The sequence below is a fragment of the Podarcis cretensis genome, assembly GCF_951804945.1.
Source record: "Podarcis cretensis genome assembly, chromosome: 14".
NCBI lineage: Eukaryota > Metazoa > Chordata > Lepidosauria > Squamata > Lacertidae > Podarcis > Podarcis cretensis.
The window spans coordinates 55,136,281-55,154,220 of record NC_137183.1 but is presented as its reverse complement, the minus strand read 5'-3'; the positions used below and the strand labels follow the sequence as shown (position 1 = coordinate 55,154,220).

Genomic DNA, 17,940 nt, shown 5'->3' with positions numbered 1-17,940 from the left:
AAAGAATGTAGCTGAGGAATGCAACTGTTGACTTATCAAATGTATCGCCTTTTTTCTCTTTCTAAAAAGTGTTTTCTTACACTAGAAAATGTAACTGGAATAGAAAAATGTAACTGGAAGAATGTAGCCAAAAGATTTTATATTCTGTGTGACTTTCCATTGGCGTATACTTGATCTGTCAATATTCTGCCCTTCACAAACTGGAAGGAAGAACAGCGAAAGAGGCTTGGGCAATGGAGTCAGCCTCTTTTCCTTTGGCCTTAGGCCCACCCCGGGCCGAGGGCGGGTCAAAGGCCAGCCCAAGCAGGTGGGTGGCACCTGCCCAGGTGAGCCCTGCTCGGTGCCGCAAACCCTGCCCACCTGTGGGGAAGGGAGGGCGGATACTGTCAAAATACCTTCAAGCACCACAGCGCCACCTACTGGGTCCACAAATGACATCGTGAATACACACAAAATGCAACATAAAATCAGTTTAATTAATAAAAGTATGCACACTTCTTCAGATAAGAAGCTGCATGCACACGAAAGCTCATACCAAGAACAAACTTAGTTGGTCTCTAAGGTGCTACTGGACAATTTTTTATTTTTTAAAAAATATATTTCTACTGTGTCAAACCAACATGGCTACCTACCTGAATTTTAAAAACTGTGTTTTAGATTCCTTCCCCCTCCCCCCCATTCATGCAGGTTTCACTGTAAGTGTTCGTTCATATATTGGAAGTAACTTGGTTTAAAAAGGGGGGGAGGAAGCATGACATTTAATTAATAATGATGTTGGTGTTGTTTAGTCATTTAGTCGTGTCCGCCTCTTCGTAACCCCCTGGACCAGAGCACGCCAGGCCCTCCTGTCTTCCACTGCCTCCCGCAGTTGGGTCAAACTCATGCTGGTAGCTTCGAGAACACTGTCCAACCATCTCGTCCTCTGTCGTCCCCTTATCCTCGTGCCCTCCACCTTTCCCAACATCAGGGTCTTTTCCAGGGAGTCTTCTCTTCTCATGAGGCGGCCAAAGTATTGGAGCCTCAGCTTCAGGATCTGTCCTTCCAGTGAGCACTCAGGACTGATTTCCTTCAGAATGGAGAGGTTTGATCTTCTTGCAGTCCATGGGACTCTCAAGAGTCTCCTCCAGCACCAGAATTCAAAAGCATCTATTCTTCGGCGATCAGCGTTCTTTATGGTCCAGCTCTCACTTCCATACATCACTACTGGGAAAATTAATAATGATAATTATTCCAGTTGCTGAGAATCACAAGAGCAGAGAGTCTGGCATTCAGGTTGTGCTTGTAAGCTTCCCCCTGAAGTCTTTGATTGCCTCTTTGAGAACAGGACACTGGAAGAGGCGGGGTCCCTCTTGATGCCTGCAGTGTTTGTCTCCACTCTGGACAGAGGGACACCTCATATATTCCCCTGCTCCACCTCCTGGCCCTGGCAGGGGACTCACTCAGCCCCTGGGCTCTGCCTGCTTGCTCTGAACCCCAAATGTCATCATCTGGCTCAGGAATAAGAGCCCCATCAGCAGGCCAGGTCTGGGAAGTTATCCTTGAAAGTATCAGCTCAAGAGGTCCCAAGGAGGGTGCGGGGGGACGGCCCAAGCTCAGCTCCCCAGGCTAAAGAAACTGGAATATTGTAATGAAGGGAGAAGTCAGTTTGCAGGAGGGAGCAGTGATTCTTATGCAAGTGCTAAGGGATGGGAGGGAGGGAGGGAGGGAGGGAGGGAATCCCCAACTGCAGACCCCCCCCCAGAAGAGAAATTCCCATCTGAGATCCTCAGAGAGGTCTGGGACTCGTTCTGCCCAGACACTGAGGTCCAGATCCGAGGTCCTTCTGGCAGTTCCCTCGCTGCGAGAGGCCAAGTTACAGGGAACCAGGCAGAGGGCCTTATTGGTGCTGGCACCCGCCCTGTGGAACACCCTCCCACCAGATGCCAAAGAGAAAAACAACTACAGTGGTATCTAAGGTTAAGAACTTAATTCGTTCCGGAGGTCTGTTCTTAACCTGAAGCACCACTTTAGCTAATTGGGCCTCCCGCTGCCGCTGTGCCACCGGCATGCGGTTTCTGTTCTCATCCTGAAGCAAAGTTATTAACCTGAGGTAATATTTCTGGGTTAGCGGAATCTGTAACCTGAAGATTATGTAACCCGAGGTACCACTGTACCAGACTTTTAGAAGACATCTGAAGGCAACCCTGTTTAGGGAAGCTTTTAATGTTTAATAAGTTATTGTATTTTAATATTCTGTTGGAAGCTGCCCAGAATAAATAAATAAATAAATAAATAAATAAATAAATAAAATTATTAATAATAATAATAGTGTGGTCAGAAAAACAAGGAACCTCAATGCAGTCAGCAAAAATGGACTCTGGTGGATTTTTAATTAATTCTTTCACTGCGATGTATTCTCCTGTCTGCTTAAGAGGCAGTCAGAGCAGCACTGGACAGATTGAGGAACAGATCCTGCCCTCCTGGGTTCTGCCCCGAAGCAGAGCTCCGCTGCCTCCACGAAAGACATCTCTCTGCACCCGAAGCAGCAGGGAGCGCAGAGTCCGTGCCTGCCAGTTGGGTGAGAAGGCAGGAGCATCCCTCAGGATGAGGCCAGGGTGGCTTTCTGCACAGAGAGATGGGGGTGAGCTGAGAGCCCAGGCTCCTTCTCCTCCTATCAGCCTGGCCACCCCCTGCAAGCTGGAGGATAAGGCAGGCTGTGTCTGTGAGGAGATAGCTGAGGGGAGGGGACTTTGGGGGCAGCTCCCTCCTTCAGGCCTCCAGCTACTCTGGCTCTTTCTGCCGGCCAAAGAGTCCAATTCTTCCCTGGGAAGGAAATCAGCAGCAGAATGGATGGGGATGAGGACTCCTAAAGGGGCTGCCCTAGAAGGGGAAAGGGAAGGGCCCTTCCTTGCCCCCAGGCCTGCTGTCTAAAGGGGTCGTGCAGAGGGGGATCAGGGGGGTTTGGAGGACAAAAAACATCCAGGCATTTCTGTGCTCTTTGGGGGGACTTTCCAACCTACGCTTCAAGCTCAGGCTCGCGAGATTTTCTCTCGGCTGCGCAAAAATAAACAAGGAGCTCTTAATCACTTGCACACTTGCAGCACCCGTCCCTAGGTGTGCATTGCGACTGGCAAACCAAGGGGAGTTGTGGTGGTTGTTTGTGACTTAGGATGGATAGATGGATAGAGTGAGGGAAGGGAAGTCAAGGTTGAAGGAGACTGGGGAGGGGGCCCCAGTGGGGTCAGGGAAGCCAGTCACTCTCCCTCTAGATCAGGCTTCCTCAACCTCGGCCCTCCAGATGTTTTTGGCCTACAACTCTCATGATCCCTAGCTAGCAGGACCAGTGGTCAGGGATGATGGAAATTGTAGTCTCAAAACATCTGGAGGGCCGAGGTTGAGGAAGCCTGCTCTAGACCAGGCTGTGTGAGGTCGAGTCTGGAGGTTTGAAGTCAGTTTTTGAGGTTTAATTAAATTATTTCATTTACAGCTTGATTGTTAAAACACACCCACACCAGACACTTGGCATCTATCCCTCACATGAGATGGGACCATCAGCTGAGACAAGTTCCCCAGACCGACCAAAACATCTGGAGAGACGCACCGGACGAGAGACTTAGACAGGCATTAGAAACTGGTTCTAAGCAATGCTTCCAACTTTAAGCTGCTGTTATACAGTGGAATTTGCTGCCAAGGAGTGTGGTGGAGTCTCCTTCTTTGGAGGTCTTTAAGCAGAGGCTTGACAACCATATGTCAGGAGTGCTCTGATGGTGTTTCCTGCTTGGCAGGGGGTTGGACTCGATGGCCCTTGTGGTCTCTTCCAACTCTATGATTCTATGATACCTTTTCCCTAGAAATGACAGACTAGCTTGTGCTGCCTATTGTATGCTTAAAATTATGTCCACTATATGTGGGTGGGGGGAACGATAAAATACATTCTTTTACAAAAATAAGCCATCACATGTGTCATTGCATGTCCCAGATGGTTTCGGAAGGGGGAGTGTAGGGGGCAGCCTGGAGGGAGGGGGCTCTTTGGAACGGGGTGTCGCGGTAAAAGGGTAAGCACCCCTCCCTCCCGGAGCAGCCAGAGCCCGGAGCCCCTCCAGGAGCGCATGGGGAGAGTTTAGCTCTCCGCCCGAGCGCAGGCGACCTCTCCCGCAACCCGGCTCTGCGCGATAAGAGGGCGGCGGCTGGAGCCTCGGCTCGAAGGGGCGGGCGGAGGCTATAAAAGCTGGCGGCCCCTGAAGGACTCCCTGCTCCGCCACCTCCTGGGACTTACAGAGCAACTCGACCTCCTGCCTGCTGCCAAGATGGGGCTGACTGCTGAGGAGTGCAAGCTGATCAAGAGCTGCTGGGCCAAACTGGCCCCCGAGCACGAGGATCTGGGCGGCGAAGCGCTGACCAGGTAGGCTCGACGGGGCGGCCAAGGGAGAGAAGCCCAGTCTGGTTCCTCCCGCCCCGTCCCTTTTCCTGACGGCCCCCTTCCCTCCCCGCAGGCTCTTCCAGGTCTACATGCAGAGCAAGATCTACTTCCCGCACTTCGACCTGTGCCCCGGCTCCAACGACATTCAACACCACGGCCAGAAGGTCATCAAGGCCCTCGACAGCGCCATCAAGAGCATTGACAACATCCGCGGCTGCCTGTCCGACCTCAGCGACCTGCACGCCTACAACCTCCGCGTGGACCCCGTCAACTTCAAGGCAAGCGCGCCGAGGGGGCGGACGAGGGCCAGGAGGGGCGCGCCTTGGGTCTTCCCTCGACCCTCCCCCGCCTGGCCGAGCCCCCACCTGACCCCCGCCTCTCTTTCTCTCTCCTTTGCAGTTTCTGACCAGATGCCTCCACGTGACACTGGCTACCAGCCTCCGCGGAGACTACAACGCCCTGGTCTACATGGCCTTTGACAAGTTCTTCTGCCTGGTGGGCGAGGTGCTGACCGAGAAGTACAGATGAGCCCCCCGCTGCCCGCCCCCCGCCTCGGAGCTGCCATTTGGCTCTGGATCTAGAGCGCTCCGCTTCCGCTGTGCCACTGAGCAATAAAATGCGTGAACCACTCTCTGCTGCGCCTCATTTTTGGGGGGGAGGGCAGGGTTGGGGGGGGGGCTCCGGACTCAGCACTGTGAACTTGTATTCTGGAGAAGAGCTCAAAGGTGCTGAGGGAGTCCAAAGAAGGGATGAAAGCCCTCTTGCTGTCCATCTTCAGGGCGCGAGCCTCAGGCTCCTTCCTAATAAGCCTTGGAGCAGCCTCTTCGCTGTATTATCTTGGAGATCGGGAAGGGGGCGCGCAGGAGCCTTCAGACCTTCTCTTCAAATGGGGCAGCGAGCGTTGTTCCTCGAGCGAGGGGGGCTTTAGTGAGGGGCGGCCAGGCCTTCAGTAAGACCCTTTTTTCTCCCCTGGGTATAAGGCTCCCACCAACGACTCTCCTGACCGTAGGAAGGGAGGGAGGGTGACGGGAGACCTGGCCTGCCTGCGTCGTCGTCTCTCCCCACCCCATAGGACTGTTGCCCCAGAGGAAAGTGAACCCAGGTGGGGTGGGAATGATGACCACTGAGGGATCCCTGGAACTGGGCAACATATGGGAATACAGCCGCTGACAGAAGGGCGGGGCCCTTCCACTAAGCGAATATACACCCCCGCCCCCCGCCAGGGCATGGAGTGGGGCTCCTTGGGGCGCAGAACTTCTTCCCCGAAATCAGTTGGAGGGGGGAAGAGTCCCCCTCTGCCCCCCACCCCACGAGAGGGCGCTGGGCGGGACAGGAGGGTCTCGTGTGGGATGCTGCTGGGTCCGGAGGTCAGAGCTTGGAGATGGAAGCAAGGAGGGCGTCGTCCAAGAAGCCCATAGAAAGCCGAGGGGCAGCTCCTCTCGCCCCACAGCAGCAACCCGCGATCGCCTCCGTCTGAAGGCCAAATCGTCCGTCAAACTGGGGTTTCCAGCTCTACAATTCCCATCATCCCTGACCTCTGGTCCTGCTAGCTTGGGTCGATGGGATTTGTAGTCCTGCTTCTTTGGCGATCCCTCGTAGGCGAGTAAGATGGTCTTCCTGGAAGACTCTTCCATCAACACGGTCTTAACAACGAGTTTGTAAGTGGCTGTGGAGGCCAATTCTGGACCCACACGTCCTTCCACAGTGGGGGCATTGGGAGTTAATCACAGTGTGGATTTGCCAAGCCTGCCTTCCTCTTAGCATCTTTCTCCCTTGCGTCCTGAGTTCGAATGTCTTCAACACCTTTGGTAAAGGCTGTTCTCCAACTGGAGCGCTGCAGGCTAGTGTTTCCCAGCTGTCGGTATTTATGCTATTTTTGTTTTAGATTTGCCTTGAGACAGTCTTTAAACCTCTTTTGCAGACCACCAGCATTACGCTTTCCATTCGGAATAGCTAGTGGGGACTCAATTTTGAGAAACATCAGTAGGGGAACGGGGCGATTCTGAAGCCGTAGCCAGTAACCTTTGACGGGGCGGGAGGGACACAGCCTAGCGCAGCTGCCTGCTCCCTCCTGCCAGGTACCCTCTTCCTCGCACCTCCGTTCCCTCCCCAAATGCCTCCAGTTCCGTCCCCATCGCTGACCCAGCAGGGCGGCCTCCGCTGGAGCCACGGCACGCCCCCCACCCCTTCCCTCGCCTTCAGAGAGCCTCCGCCCGGGCAGGCGTCCCCTCCAGCCGGCGCTCATCGCGCGCAAAAGTCAGCCGCCCCGACTCCCTTCCGACGTGTCCGCCGGGCACCCGGCCCTCCCGATTGGTAGCTCCAAGGGGGACGAGGCGAGATCCAGACCCAGTGGAGACACACGCGCCTGATCTCGCCGGTTCCTCTTCCTGCAGCTTCCCTCGGCCAGATAGATGCTTGTATGCATGCATGCATCTTAAAAAGCAGAGACATCACCTTGCCAACAAAGGTCCGTATAGTTCAAGCTCTGGTTTTCCCAGTAGTGATGTATGGAAGTGAGAGCTGGACCATAAAAAAGGCTGATTGCCGAAGAACTGACGCTTTTGAATTATGGTGCTGGAGGAGACTCTTGAGAGTCCCATGGACTGCAAGAAGATCAAACCTCTCCATTCTGAAGGAAATCAGCCCTGAGTGCTCACTGAAAGGACAGATCCTGAAGCTGAGGCTCCAAGACTTTGGCCACCTCATGAGAAGAGAAGACTCCCTGGAAAATACCCTGATGTTGGGAAAGATGGAGGGCCCAAGGAGAAGGGGACGACAGAGGACGAGATGGTTGGACAGTGTTCTCGAAGCTACCAGCATGAGTCTGACCAAACTGCGGGAGGCAGTGGAAGACAGGAGTGCCTGGCGTGCTCTGGTCCAGGGGGTCACAAAGAGGCGGACATGACTAAAGGACTAAACAGCAACAACAACAATAACAACAACATGTATGTATGTTACAGACCCATTCCCACCACCCTTCTGAGTAATACCCCTCCCCACCTTCTCACTATATAGAAGGGTCTGGTGACTTCTGTTTCAGTGTATCTGAAGAAGTGTGCGTGCACACGAAAGCTCATACCAATAACTAACTTAGTTGGTCTTCAAGGTGCTACTGGAAGGAATTTTTTTATTTTGTCTTGATGTACGTATGTGTCCCCGTAGCCGCTGGCTCTTTCTCCTAAGCTGCAAATGAAAGAACCACCCGCCAAAGCTCTTCCCGCCGACACCAACGCGCTCGTCTTCCCGACGCCACAGAGCTCTTCGTGCCCTTTGCGCTTGCAACGCGAAACCTGGAGCGCGGCGGGCGCTAGGACCCGGGAGCAACCCGGAGGCGAGGGTGACCGCTAAGGAAGGTCTCGGGGCGGCGGACGAGCGGCGGAGCGCAGGCGCGGTAGGGCCGCCCCGCCTCCCGCCCCCCTGCGCCTGCGCAAACGGCGCTCTCGTGCCCGGCGGCCTCTGCCGCGCCTGCGCGGTGTCTCCCGGCGGCCCAAGATGGCGGCGGCGGTGCGCGCCTCGCTGCGGCTGTCGGCGGCCGTTGGTGGGGGAAGCCGGCTGGGCAGCGCCGAGGCCCGGCGGAGGCTGCTGGCGCTGCGCGTGGCGCGCTGGCTGAGCGCGGGCCCCGCCTGGCCCCCCGCCCCCCGGCGGCCCGGAGGAGGCTCCGGTGAGGGCGCGCGTGACGTCACGGGGCGCCGCCGGTGGAACTCCCTGCCACGGGAGAGAAGCGGCAGCATGGGGGGGGGCTTTAGAAGGGGGGAGAGATTCGCGGAGGAGGCATTCGGTGCTTCCGCGTGGGGGTTGCCGGAGCTCTTGGGCTCCCGCTTCTTGGCTCCCCACAAGGGGCAGCTGGTCGGCCGCGGTGAGAGCAGGACGAGATCGGGCCCCCTTTGGCCTAATCCTGAAAGCTCCTGGCCAGCAACCCTTTCCCTCTAGGACAGTGATGGCCAAAATTGGCTCTCCAGCTGTTTTTGGACTACAATTCCCATCTTCCCTAGTTAACAGGACCAGTGGTCAGGGATGATGGGAATTGTGGTCCCCAAACAGCTGGAGGGCCAAGTTTGGCCATCACTGCTCTAGGACACCCTTCTGCAACCCCTGGGTCTTCCAGGTGTTGTGGGAATGCAGCTCTCCTAGAGAAATCAGACCTTTATCTCCAAGGACACAGCCAACTGTGTGACTTGTGGCAGCCAGTGCCTTACAGGTCCTAGGATCCTTGGCATGTAATTATTGCCGTCCAGTTTTGAACGGACATGAGGCCGGTATCCTTGCTTGTTGGGTTGTCTGAAGGAGAAAAGGCAGGTTTAAAACACATCCGTTACTCATTTACCTATGGACTTTGGTTAGGCAGGTACGGTGCCCAGGTTCTGGCTGACTAGGATAGGGGGATTGTTCCGACTGGTGTCCTGAATTCCAAAGGACTCGTGGCGCTTTTTGCACAGACCACATGGCTAAGAACGAGACAGTCTGTTGTCCTAAAACCCCATTTTGTTCTTTTGCAGGAGTGATACATCGTCCTCTTGCCTGCGCTGCCTCGTTTCATACCAGCCCCGCAAGCTGTGCCAAAGAGGACTATTACCAGATCCTGGGGGTGCCTCGAAATGCCAGCCAGAAGGAGATCAAGAAGGCCTATTACCAGGCATGTTTGCTGAAAAGAAATGCCTTTGAGGAAATATGTTTCTCAAAACAGGAAGGTAGCATTGGAGTTACAGGGTCCCGGCATGTTCCATTTGTCCTCTTCCGCAGGGCATCAGCGTACAAATGTTTAACTGCAGTGCCTAATGTTTTCTGAGCCCCCTCAGGGCAAAAGGTGGGGTACAAATAAGCATATAATAATCATGATAATTTTTGAGTAGCCTTTAGGATGGGTTGGGCTAGTGGAGAGGAGGAGGTTTTTTAAAGTATTAGTAAATGGTGGAGAAGGACATTTTAATGTGGTTGACCAGTTTGAGAGAAGCAAACTGGTCCATAGTGGTTGAAAGAGCAACCAGGTTTGTTGCTTTGAAGCAAAGGGTCCCAGATTTTTCTATTTTTTTTAAATCAAGGGTGCCTTCTTATTAGAAGTCCACATGCAGGTATGTATTTCTCGGAATGGAAATGGTAGAGCTTTGCCTACACAGCACTCTGTGTCACACTCTTGTCAGGATATTTCCAGCCATTTGTCTTCAGCATCTGTTCCCCAATTACCGTATTTTTTGCTCTATAAGACTCACTTTTTCCCTCCTAAAAAGTAAGGGGAAATGTGTGTGCATCTTATGGAGCAAATGCAGGCTGTGCAGCTATCCCAGAAGCCACAACAGCAAGAGGGATTGCTGCTTTCACTGCGCAGCGATCCCTCTTGCTATTCTGGCTTCTGAGATTCAGAATATTTTTTTCTTGTTTTCCTCCTCCAAAAACTAGGTGCGTCTTGTGGTCTGGTGCGTCTTATAGAGTGAAAAATACGGTACTTTTTCAGCTTGTCTGCCACAGGCATCTCCTTTCTTAACTGCTGCTTTTGGTTTTCCTCTTGATTAGAATAGACAAAGAAAGTCCACTTTCGAAGGCGAAAAAAGAAAGAGAATGATTAGTGTCTGAAGAACTGGCTGAGGATAGCTTTGTGTTTTGATGCCTAGGAAACAGACTCTTCCTAGTAGGGGGTACATCTTTTATGAACAGCTCTTTCTCAGCTTTTGTTTAAAAGAAATTCTGTGGGCATATCCATTCCCTGGGGGGGGGGACAGAACCTCTGCACACTTGAGATTGGTGGAATCCTGACATCTCAAGGTTAGAGAAAGGCTTCATATACACTTCAGCTGTGGACCATGTGTCTCAGCCTGTGGACAGGTGGGAAGTCAGGCTGATGTCCTCTTTTAAATGTACCAATAACACTGAAAAGCGAAAAGAGCAGATAAAACTGCAACAAGAGCATCAGTAGCAACAGACCTGCAGGCAAAACCTAAACCATAAAGACCTGCTGGAATAGGGTTTTTCTTTTTCATTTGGTACTGAAAGCTCACTGATCAGTACCAATTGTATCTCAAGAGGGAGCGCATCACCTTTCATTAATTGATAATGATTTTGGGTAGTAATTCTTTGCTTCCAGTGAAATTGTAAATATTTTTTCTAATGCAGCTGGAGTCCTATTTATCCTATGTATGCTTTTGAGACTTAAGCCATAGTGCTAATAGACCTATAAGCTCCCATTTTCACAGATATTTCATCAGATTGCATCATCTGACCATAGCTAGAAATAGTGATTATTTTTGAAAGGCCACTGTGTTTCCATGTTACAATAGAAGCCAAAAAAATTCTTTTCCTTTACACCAACCAGCTTATTTTGAAAGTTTTCACCTTTAACACGATATGTGTTACTATATTACAGTGGTACCTCGGGTTAAGTACTTAATTCGTTCCGGAGGTCTGTACTTAACCTGAAACTGTTCTTAACCTGAAGCACCACCTTAGCTAATGGGGCCTCCTGCTGCCGCCACGCCGCCGGAGCACGATTTCTGTTCTCATTCTGAAGCAAAGTTCTTAACCTGAAGCACTATTTCTGGGTTAGTGGAGTCTGTAACCTGAAGCGTATGTAACCTGAGGTACCACTGTATTTTGGGAATTACTTTAGTTTGGATTTATGATGCTCTTGTTATTTGTTACGCTTATTGCTCTTGTTACTCTGGTACAGAAACCCTCCTTGTCGCATGGTATAAAATTTGAGTGACGCCATACTCTTCTAACTTGAGCATAATGCAGTTGATTTGAAATACAATCTTGTAATCAGTAACAAAAAGAAGCAGCGATGAGAGTGATTCTCTTGTGCCTCATCTTCACATTTGGGTCTTTTTGCTTAGCTTGCCAAGAAATACCACCCGGACACGAACAAAGATGACCCTAAAGCGAAGGAGAAGTTCTCGCAACTGGCTGAAGCCTACGAGGTAACGTGGGGGCTGTTTTTTCAAGGGGGGGTGACGACGGTGGGCTCCTTCTGGAGTGGTCCCATTGCTCAGAATGGCATCACGACTTCACAATCTAGCCATGTTAGCTCTGCGAGGCAAAAATAAAGCCCTCATCTTCCTTTCTTGTAGGTTTTAGGTGATGAAGTGAAACGGAAACAGTTTGATACTTACGGGACAGCCAGTTTCGATGCAAGCTCAGCAGGATCCGGGCAACAATATTGGCGTGGCGGCCCGTCTGTGGATCCAGAGGAGCTGTTCAGGAAGATCTTTGGGGAGTTTTCAGGGTCCGCTTTTGGAGACTTCCACACTGCCTTTGACCAGCCTCAGGAAGTGAGCATAACAATCTGTCTGCATGTGTAGCTTTTAAGGGAAAGTTACTTGGAAAAAGCTCATTATGACTGGGATTCTAGTTTTGACTACCCGGTTGTCCAATTTGATTTCTAAGTAGTAACTCATTAAATGCCTGATTTAATATTTACAATTGCACTATTTATAAGACAGGGCCATTCCTAAAACAGGGAAATGTTTCGCCCCACATCACTGTCTTCTGCCGTGTGCAAAATGGTGGGTCAAAATATCTGGCCCTGATCTTTGCCTGGGCATCGAGTGATGGCTGCCTTTGCTCCCTCTCTCTTTAGTATATCATGGAACTGACATTCAACCAGGCCGCCAAGGGCGTCAACAAGGAGATTCAAGTGAACATCAATGACACCTGCCAGCGCTGTGATGGCAAAGGGCACGAGCCGGGCACCAAAGTGCAACACTGCCACTACTGCAATGGCACTGGCATGGTAAGTGTATTGATGGGTCACAATGCAGAGGAAAGCAGGCTTTGCTCACCTCGCTGCTGTGCAGAGCCTTCTGCCTGTGCCAACTGGACAACTTTGCTTTTCGGAGGAGGGCAGAGAGCTTTCCCCCCTCACTTGCTTGATTTAGATTCATTGGGAATCATCAGCCACTGGAGACTCCCACACCTAGAAAATGCCGAAGAAATAATCCCCGCTTGCAAAAATGCCCAGAAAGGCATCACCTCTCTCTGCATCTTCTCTCCCCTCCCCTCCCCCCCCCAGGAGACGATCAACACAGGTCCCTTTGTCATGCGTTCTACGTGCCGGCGATGTGGCGGGCGTGGCTCAGTTATGGTGACCCCCTGTGCGATGTGTCGCGGCTCTGGGCAGACCAAGCAGAAGAAGGTGGTGATGGTCCCAGTTCCCGCAGGTCTGCATGCTCTGCCTTGTTTGGATTCTTCAGTAGATGGGGTGCCTGCTGCCATGCTTTCCTGAAGCTTGGTTGGGTCAGAGCAGAGGAACAACAGCTGCTTCCTGCAGAATGGATCAAGGGAGGGCTGGGGTGGAGTGGGCCTTTGCAGAGGTGGGCTGCCGAGGACTTAAGAATCCCGTAGCTTATGAGAGACAAGCAGGAAGTACCAGGGGAATGCCCTTGTTTACTACGCCCTTGCTCTGGCTTCAGGTGTGGAGGATGGACAGACAGTTCGGATGCCTGTAGGAAAGAGGGAAATCTTCATTACCTTCCGGGTGCGTATTTGTCTGGGCTCCCTTGATTCTCTGCCCTGTTTGAAGACAGCACCTCCTCCATGAACTGTACCCTCTTTCTGGATTCAGGTTCAGAAGAGCTCTACGTTCCGGAGGGACGGTGCAGACATCCACTCGGACCTCTATGTCTCCATAGCACAAGCTGTCCTCGGCGGCACAGCCAGGTCTCCTGGTCTGTACGAGACAATCAGCATTGCGGTATGTAGCAGCAGGTCCCTTGATGACAGGGAGCATGCGGGTGGTCTGTATGGCTGCGCCTTCTGGTCCTTGCCAGTTGGTGATACGGCTCAGGTGTCCCCCTCCAGAGAGCTCAGCCTGGGTAGCCAAGATCTCCCAGCCTATGGAGTAGGGCACCCTGGTCATCTCATATGTTTACTGTGTCCAAATGGAAATGGACACAGTATGCTCTCAATGCCCTCGTCTTCTGCTGCAGGACTCTGCATGTGGTGCTCATGTTGCCACAGTGTCCTTCCCCTTCCTAGGCCCCTCTGACTCTTACAGCACAATCCTGCACATGTTACTCTGTAAATCCCACTGTGATCACTTGCTCCCTAGTAAGCGTATTTAGAATTGCTTCCTGGATCTGTGTCTGCTGTTATCCTTTCCCTTTACCTCTCCTGTGCGACTGGCTGCTTACACACTCCTGTGGGAGCCGTGCTTATTTTAAATTGAATTCTCTTTGTCTGGTTGGAGAAATAAATAGAACCGGATACATATGGTTGTACGCAAAATGCTGAATAAACCCTGTTCCTCCATCTCTCTGCCAGATCCCCCCAGGCATTCAAGCTGACCAGAAGATTCGGATGAGTGGGAAAGGCATTCCCAGAGTTAACAGTTACGGTTACGGCGACCACTATATTCACATAAAAATCAAAGTTCCCAAGTAAGTGGGGGGGGGCTTTGGGGGCCGAGGGGGGGTGGCGTTCAGCAGGAGCATGTTAGACATGCAATGGTGCAAAATGCAAAGTGGCCTTTGTTTTGGGAGATGTAGCGGGGAATGATGGATACAGGGGAGGAAGCCCACTTCTCCTCAGGCCACACCCCTTTTTGTATTGAGCAGTATATAATGGGTTATTAGCGCGCCCTCATTGGGAAGAGGCACCTGGGTTTCAAAGAGAGGATCCAGCGCTGCAGGACGGTGGCTTTGGGGAGCCTGGCAGACACCAGGGGAAGAGGCTGCCTTTAGCTTGTAGGCGTGTTCATTAGGCGGTTCAGGTTTTCCCCAGGATCGCGAGCCTTCCTGCCGAGTGGATGCCTCCAAGGTAGCCCTTCCCCCCCCCCTTTGTGCTGCAGGAGGCTGACAGACCGCCAGCGAGCCTTGATGCTGAGCTATGCAGAAGACGAAACCGAAGTGGAAGGGACCGTGAATGGCGTCACCAATACAGCCACTGGTAAGTGGAGTCCTGCAAGGTGTCTTTGGGTGCTTGGAGGTGCCAGGGGACCCTCCCGCCACCTCATTAAATGGCCCGCTCTGCAGTGTGGTGCTTACGATGTTACTGAGCTGGGCAACGTGGGACTTACGTGGCCTAGTTGCAACGGCAGCGGTGTGACCTGAGCCCCTGCTGGAATGGAGGTCTCTTTGCATCAGTAGATGCCACAAGGAACGAGTCTGGTTGTGTTGTGGTCCTCACTTGGGGGAGGGATCTGGAGGCATCTCTTTGTCTCGCCTTACCCGTCACCTATCATCTTAAGCTAAAAGATTGCGATTCTCCCTTAAAAAGGAAGAGGGAGGTATTGATTTTGGGACCAGAGGACATAGGATGTAGTAAGAGGCATTTCAGACAGCCAGGATTTTTTTTTTAAAGTAGTTATCTGCACATTCTTGGTCTCCTTGTGACAGTTTCCCTAACTGGGTACAGTGTGATTTGGATTTGAAGGCCTGGGCTATAAAGGAAAGGGGTGGGGCCCTTGGAGAGGCTGTTTATGCCCTTCCTTGCACAACTGCCTTGTAAAGATCTGGCATCCATCAGGCCAGCATAGCCAGCGGTCAGGGCTGATAGAAGCCATAGTCCAACAAGATTTAGGGGACCACGAATTCCTCGTGTCTGGGTTCAAAGGAGCTGGGCTGTCTTTCCTGACACAACTGAGTGACAGAAAGGAGACCAAAGAGCCAGGCAGCCGTTACCAAGCAGGTGGCCCCCAGATGCTTTGGTCTGTATTGTCCATCGGCCCCTGGGAGCACAGCCACAGGACCCTGGAGTTCATGGGGTTGGCAGTCCAGAATGGCTGGAGGGGCACCAGGTTGGCAGAGTTGCCATCTAGGAGATAGAATTGGAATTGCAAACAGATGCTGTGAGAAGCAGCAAAGATACTGCCTGGAGATGAGAGCTTGGCATGAGAAAAATAAGAAGCCAAGAAGCATCACTTGGCAAAGCAGTATAATGGGAAGGTCCCTCTCGGTTGATCCCAGGGCACTTCCAATACATGGAACACAGGCTGAAGCGAAATGAGATTGTTAGGCCTTCCAGCATGAGCATGGCCTCCCCCACACCCCCGCCCTGCCTCTCCTTGGGCAAGTGGCCAGGAAATGTTTCCAGGTGTGGTGAGCCAATGGGTGGCAGCAGCAGCAGCACCGCCATCTCACAATTGCATATCCTGACGCAGCTCTCTGCTGTTTGTGTCTAGGTGGCAGGGGGACGACTAGATCGGGGGCAGGCGAGGAGAGGCCTGAGGCCCAGGGGGACGACAAGGAGGGATTCCTAGCTAAACTTAAGAAAATGTTTAGCTCCTGATTTGCCCCGCCAGAGGTAGGAGGCCTCTTGTGTTCTTCTGTGCTCACTGCTGCTGAGCAGACACAGAATTGTTTGCCGCTGGGTGGGGCAGCCTTTCTGGCTGAGGGGGACAAGGTAGCGGAGACCCTTCCCTTAGGGTGGGAGACCCTTCTTCCTTCCTAGAATCCTGTAAAGAGCAGCAGCTGGTCTGGTGCCAGCTCTGCCTGTTGCGCTGCTTCCTTCCTTGACCCACTGGGCCTTCCTCTCCTCTCTGCTGTCCCACCCCACCAGCTTTTGGTTGCAACGGCGACCCAACAGCCACACAAATAAATGGTGGGGGCACAAGAGACTGGATGCTGCATCTACTGCAAGCCACATGTGACGGTGCTGCGCGAGGGTATAAGGCTTTGGGTGTCGGTAGAATGCATCAGATCCATTTGTGAATTGCATAGGTGCAATCCTTCTGGAAAGGTTTGCCACTTGAGGCCCCGAACCCTTGGAACTGCCTGCCACTGGATGCTGGCAAAGCGTCTCAAAAGACTGGAGGCCACACTTAAACTGCGACCAGGCAGAGGCCCACTCTGCACCCAGGGTTGGAGGGGTTGACCTGCAGGCCCACAGCTGCCAGTAGTCGCAGGGGCGATGAGGCTTCTCTGTGGCTACGGCTGGTTGTCTGTTGACTTCCATGGGGGAGAGGGCAGCCCTTGCCAGCAGGCTGCTCTTTGCAGTCAAAGTGCATGGCAGGGGAAGCTTCACAAGGCTTCCCTTTTCCTTTTGGCTCCAGGGAAACGGTCTACTGGAAACTAGGGTGATGTGTGGCAGTGGTCGAGCGGCTGTGTCGTCCTCCTTGGAGGTGAAGCGACTGCAGAAGCCTGGCAAGAAGAATCCTAGACAGACACACTGGAACTTGCTTGGCAGGATGTCTGCGCAGGTGGAAGGCTTTCGCCTCTGGAAGCAGGACTTGGGAGGGGCGGCCTCTGCCATGTCGCCTACGGGAGCTGCAAAAGGTTCCGGGTTCCCTGGAGAGACCCTCCTCCTTTTCCAGACAGATGCAGACCACCGACAAAAATCAGGCACCCGTCTAGTTTAGCAAACAGTCCTGCTCTCCCGAGGTTTTGAAAAGCCCCGCAGAGAGCTCCTGAGATCACCAGCCCGCTCCAAAAAGCAGAGAGGCAGTGGAGAGCCCACGAGTTCCCTGCACCCCAAGTTCTTTTGGCTGCCAGGGGAATTTGGCTTCGGAGTTTTGTGGCACAGCCTGGCCTCAGGAGAGCGGCTTCTCTCGACTGCAGCAGCTGTAAGTAAACAGCCAGGGATTCTTCCATTGCATGTGGGCAGGCAGGGAGATCTGTTGCGTTTCTCGTGTAGGTCTGAAACGCATCTGAATTAGTTGCCCCTTTGCTCTGCTGCTAGCTCGTGAGGTTGCAGTGTGGGTTGCTGGGAGAAGCTGCTTCGTGCAGCAACATTTTTTTGTAGGACAGCAGCAGTCAAATACAACAACGTTCCTCTTCCCATTTACCTGCACCCAGAAGGCGTGTCCCATAGAATTTGCTGTGTGTGAAGCATCCCTCTGCACTTTTGGCCCAAGAGGACAGATGGTGGGGGAAGCGAGAGCAGACTGCACCCCGTTGGCCTCTGAAAGAGCTGGCCATGAGGCTGGGCACAGCTGAGCCACAAAGCAATCAGGACTGCTGGGGGTGTGAAGGTGGCTGCTGCATCCAGTCGCTGTGACTTATTTGGCCGCTTTAAGATTCCTACCCCACCCTGCAATTAAATCCACCCGGACTGGAGCTCTCTCCCTTCACTTGCTAGCAGACGGCACGTGCAGCCTCCTGAGCCATTTGGCCTGCAAGGTGATTCTGTATCAATGTAAAATACACTCTGTAAAAAAGATCTTTAGATTCCATCCATTTGTTGTTCTCTCTTTCAAATGTCACAGCAACCTGGAACTTTTTTGTGGGTGAGGGAGGGGAGGGGAAATTGTATCCTTGAACCCTGCTGCCAGGGGCTGATTCAGAAAGGAAAGCCGTCCTATTGAACTAGCACCTTTCCCTAGTTTGCCTGCTTGACCCTACATATTAGGACGTGGCTTCCTACATCCAGCTGTTAGATCCAAAGCAACAAGGCAAGACTCTGCTTCCTGGTCCTGTAGTCATACACCGGGCTGTCTACTCTATGACCTTTTATCTGGCAAGAGAGCCTGAGGCTTTGCTGCTACGCTGCTCCCCTCCCATTCTTCTGGCTTCCTGAAGGGGTGGGGCAGAGCTGGCCAGCAGCCCCTGGAGTGGTGGCAGGCTGCCTTGCTACAGGTTCCACCAGGACACAGGCTCAAAAGCACTTCCTGGCCCAGG

The 17,940-nt window shown here is 52.7% G+C and overlaps 2 protein-coding genes across 3 annotated transcripts; both read left to right on the top strand.

The window, feature by feature from the left end:
• Positions 1-4,217: 4,217 nt before the first annotated feature.
• On the top strand, positions 4,218-5,028 carry LOC307203092 (hemoglobin subunit alpha-D-like). The gene is made up of 3 exons (XM_079953595.1): positions 4,218-4,381; positions 4,473-4,677; positions 4,799-5,028. The coding sequence occupies exons 1-3, from the start codon at positions 4,287-4,289 to the stop codon at positions 4,925-4,927; spliced, it is 429 nt and encodes a 142-aa protein (XP_079809721.1). The 5' UTR covers positions 4,218-4,286; the 3' UTR covers positions 4,928-5,028.
• A 2,846-nt stretch (positions 5,029-7,874) lies between these two features.
• Positions 7,875-17,495, top strand: DNAJA3 (DnaJ heat shock protein family (Hsp40) member A3). Of its 2 annotated transcripts, XM_079953891.1 has the most exons (12): positions 7,875-8,060; positions 8,896-9,032; positions 11,224-11,307; positions 11,458-11,658; positions 11,967-12,119; positions 12,399-12,546; positions 12,799-12,863; positions 12,951-13,079; positions 13,649-13,764; positions 14,175-14,272; positions 15,507-15,628; positions 16,377-17,495. In XM_079953891.1, the coding sequence occupies exons 1-11, from the start codon at positions 7,892-7,894 to the stop codon at positions 15,611-15,613; spliced, it is 1,407 nt and encodes a 468-aa protein (XP_079810017.1). In that variant the 5' UTR covers positions 7,875-7,891; the 3' UTR covers positions 15,614-15,628; positions 16,377-17,495. The 2 variants fall into 2 exon arrangements, with proteins under 2 accessions (XP_079810017.1, XP_079810018.1); XM_079953892.1 differs by lacking the exon at positions 15,507-15,628.
• The last annotated feature ends 445 nt before the right edge of the window (positions 17,496-17,940 follow it).

Bases quoted from the DNA above. Each gene is read 5' to 3' on its own strand.
- LOC307203092 (XM_079953595.1), top strand. From the start codon at position 4,287: ATGGGGCTGACTGCTGAGGAGTGCAAGCTGATCAAGAGCTGCTGGGCC. The intron at 4,382-4,472 runs GTAGGCTCGACG...CCCTCCCCGCAG, and splicing joins GGCGGCGAAGCGCTGACCAG to GCTCTTCCAGGTCTACATGC. The intron at 4,678-4,798 runs GCAAGCGCGCCG...TCTCCTTTGCAG, and splicing joins TGGACCCCGTCAACTTCAAG to TTTCTGACCAGATGCCTCCA.
- DNAJA3 (XM_079953891.1), top strand. From the start codon at position 7,892: ATGGCGGCGGCGGTGCGCGCCTCGCTGCGGCTGTCGGCGGCCGTTGGT. The intron at 9,033-11,223 runs GCATGTTTGCTG...CTTTTTGCTTAG, and splicing joins TCAAGAAGGCCTATTACCAG to CTTGCCAAGAAATACCACCC. The intron at 12,864-12,950 runs GTGCGTATTTGT...TTCTGGATTCAG, and splicing joins AAATCTTCATTACCTTCCGG to GTTCAGAAGAGCTCTACGTT.